The 3060-nt window shown below is 34.2% G+C and overlaps 1 protein-coding gene and 1 long non-coding RNA gene across 2 annotated transcripts; one reads left to right on the top strand and one right to left on the bottom strand.

The window, feature by feature from the left end:
• Positions 1–1176, top strand: LOC137249261 (uncharacterized). The gene is made up of 2 exons (XM_067780590.1): positions 1–461; positions 523–1176. Exons 1-2 carry the CDS (start codon positions 333–335, stop codon positions 901–903), a joined length of 510 nt encoding a protein of 169 aa, XP_067636691.1. The 5' UTR covers positions 1–332; the 3' UTR covers positions 904–1176.
• Positions 1177–1235: 59 nt separating this feature from the next.
• LOC137249273 (uncharacterized) lies at positions 1236–2246 on the bottom strand. The gene is made up of 3 exons (XR_010952319.1): positions 2146–2246; positions 1665–2086; positions 1236–1590 (listed from the first exon to the last, which is right to left on the bottom strand). It is a non-coding gene; the product is annotated as an uncharacterized lncRNA (long non-coding RNA).
• Positions 2247–3060: the final 814 nt, after the last annotated feature.

Below are 3060 nucleotides of genomic sequence, written 5' to 3'. Positions count from 1 at the left end.
TAATAGGGGCCTTAGGGGCCTTAGGCCCCTATTATCAGCATCTTTCGATCTTCGATCTTCGTTGGCTATCGAACATCGAAAATCGAATTAGAAGTTGGTATTATGACACCTCATCTCTGTCGAAATTTTCGTTGTGTACCGAATTTTGTAGCGAATAGAAATTTGTTGTCGACGCTGTATCGAATAGAAAAAGAATTGTGTAAAATGTAAGTTTTTTGTATTTATGTTCTAATTTTTTACTACCTAGTAGTAGTTTTAAACTATTTGAATTAATTTTATATAGGTCCAAGGTCGTGAGTACAAAACAACAGCTTGAAAGACTGGTTTCAGTTATGGAAAAAAATTCCCATATAGCAAAATTAACTTGCACAAAGGTTCAGGTGACAAAAAAGTGGGATGATATAACAATGGAGCTGAACTGTTTAGGACCACTAGTAAGAACGACGAAAAAGTGGATTAAGGTGAACTAAAGAACCACAGAAGTCAATTCTGTATAATACAACTTTATTTTTGTCGTCTCAGGTGTGGGCTGACATAAAGTCAAAAACAAAAACAAAAATGTCGGAGAACATAGTGGAATACCGTGCAACTGGTGGTGGACCAAACAGGTTAAATATCTTTACGCATTCAGAAGAGTCTATAACGGGTTTGTTAAGTCTTCACACCAGTGTAGATCCACCTGGACAAGAGCATGGCCTTAGTACTAATGCGAATGAAGAATGTGAAGATATGATTGTGCAGCGATTATATAGTGATAACTTGGAATCGGATGAGAATTTGGAAGTAAGTGGACAAAGTGGTGCACCTGATGAGGAGGCCACGAAAAGCAAATCGAAAAAGTGCAGCAAAAACGATAGGCTCAAACTATTGCAAGAGCAGACAGCAAATCAAAAAAATGTTTAAGAAGTGATGCTGAAAACATTGGAAGAGATCAAAAAAAGTGCTCTTGAGACAGAAGAGTATGCGAAGAGAACGTATAGCTTGGAGTACTATTATAAACGTGATTTTTTTAAATTGAAACAGGAAAAGCTGGAGTTGTATAAAAGCCAAATGAAAAAATAAGGCCATCACAAATGTATGCTGTAAGTGCTGATCAATACCTGATTTTTTTTTTTTTAACATACATATGAAACTGAAGTGATATTTTTTATACCAAATTTATAATAAAATTTAAGACTGTATTATGAAAACTGAAAATCTTTAGCTTCTAAGAACCATAATGAATTTACCAAATATTTTTTTATATATATACATGTATATGAATTTTTTATTTCAATAAAATTAAGTATCTACAAAACTCGCAATATTTAGTTTCTGATTTCTTCTGCTTCCGAGTTGGTTGTGGATTCAATTTCGGCGAATGGGATATCATGGTCGTCATCTTCATTAGATAACTCTTCTACAGATATTTGTATTGTGCAAAGCCGCACACACGTTTATAATTTGTATTGCTTTTTCTGGTGTGTAGTGAAGGGCTCTTGCCTGTTCCAAATGTGATTTCAAGGCCGACATATTGAACCCACAAGAATCATGTGTTGCTCCCGGATATTTTGCATTTATGTATCGTATAGTCATAGAATGGTCACAAACCTAAAAAATATTTGTATAAAAATGTAAAATTATATATTTACAACCTGAAACTAATATCAAAATGGTATACTTACAATCATAGCATTAATGCTGTAGAATCCTTTTCTGTTGTAATATAAATTCTGTAATTCTTTTTTGTGTGCCATCAACACAGCCAATAATCCCTGGAATTCTGCTAATATTATAGAAATGCAACTTTGATTGATGTAGCTCAGCCTCCTCATAATTGAATTTTATCCATCTTTCACAAATAAAATTTTCCAAGACATTCAACACCTCTGTTAGAACCACAGACACATTCGGCTGGGCAAGTACGAATGCATTTTTGTTTCCAATGTTCAGTTGGTAGGATCCCCGAGCACAAAATCGGAGAACTGTTGCCTATTTTAGAATATTAGGAATATGCTTGGCTCTTATGCATTGCTGAAGCAGTTCATCTGTACTGGACAACAAGTCCATGAACGCTTCTTTGGACAGTCTGAAGTTTTGAATAAATCTATAAACAAAACTTATAATTTCAACAATTTAACAACTTATTTAGAAAGCTACACTTACGTGGTGGAATTCATTTTCAATGTATTTGAAGCATCCCTCACGCGTCTTCTACTTCTGGCTAGCTCCAGTAAGCTTTTCTCTTCATCTGACGAATCATCAAACCACAATTCCGTCGTAGTCATACTTTATTTTCAATATTTGCATTTAATAACTAGTTCTGCTTTTGTCTATTTATTTTATTTTATTTGACAGCTGAAGGAAATGTGCTATTGTGAACTTTTGAATTTATCGAAATTCACAATAATGCTTGCCTTCATCGAACGTGCGTCATAATACCGAATGAAAATTCGTTCTATCAGCTCTTTCGACCACAGTCGAAGATCGAAAGATGCTCATAATAGGGGCCTTAGTTGATGTGGAAAAATTTTTTTTGATGTAATCCATCAATAATGCTTCATGAATGAGACGTCATTAATTCAAATTATTCAAATGTATTAGTGGAGTTTTTATAGAGGGTCCGTAAATTGTGTAGTCCCGGGCCCGGATTTTCTCACTACTTAAGAAAGTACTCTCAAAGCATTACTCCTTGGAGTAGCTATGGAAGAGTACTTTTAAAACCATCCCTAGAGAAGAAGCCACCCAAAATAAAACATAAAATTTATAAAAAAAATCATATTAGTTTATTTATTCACGCAAATGCTAAGTAACATATTCGTAGTATAAAATATAAAAGTTGTATTGCCCCTCTTCATTTACATGAATGTATATATTGTTATAAGTAATTTGTATAGTCTAGTCCTTATATGCCACAGTCCTAAATCGTTCATTAATTTTCGTCTTTTTGCTTCCAAACTAAATTTCGAAGATGGCGAAAAATGATTGCCTTCTGGTGCTATGCTAGATATTCCATAACCTCTGGTCCGGCATAATCTGGCGTTTCAATTTGGAGCGTCGCATTTTCTCCATTTTTCAATC

The sequence above is a fragment of the Eurosta solidaginis genome, chromosome 4 (genome assembly GCF_040869045.1).
Source record: "Eurosta solidaginis isolate ZX-2024a chromosome 4, ASM4086904v1, whole genome shotgun sequence".
In the NCBI taxonomy this organism is placed as follows: Eukaryota; Metazoa; Arthropoda; class Insecta; order Diptera; family Tephritidae; genus Eurosta; species Eurosta solidaginis.
The sequence above is the reverse complement of the archived record's forward strand: the minus strand, read 5'-3'. Positions and strand labels throughout refer to the sequence as shown.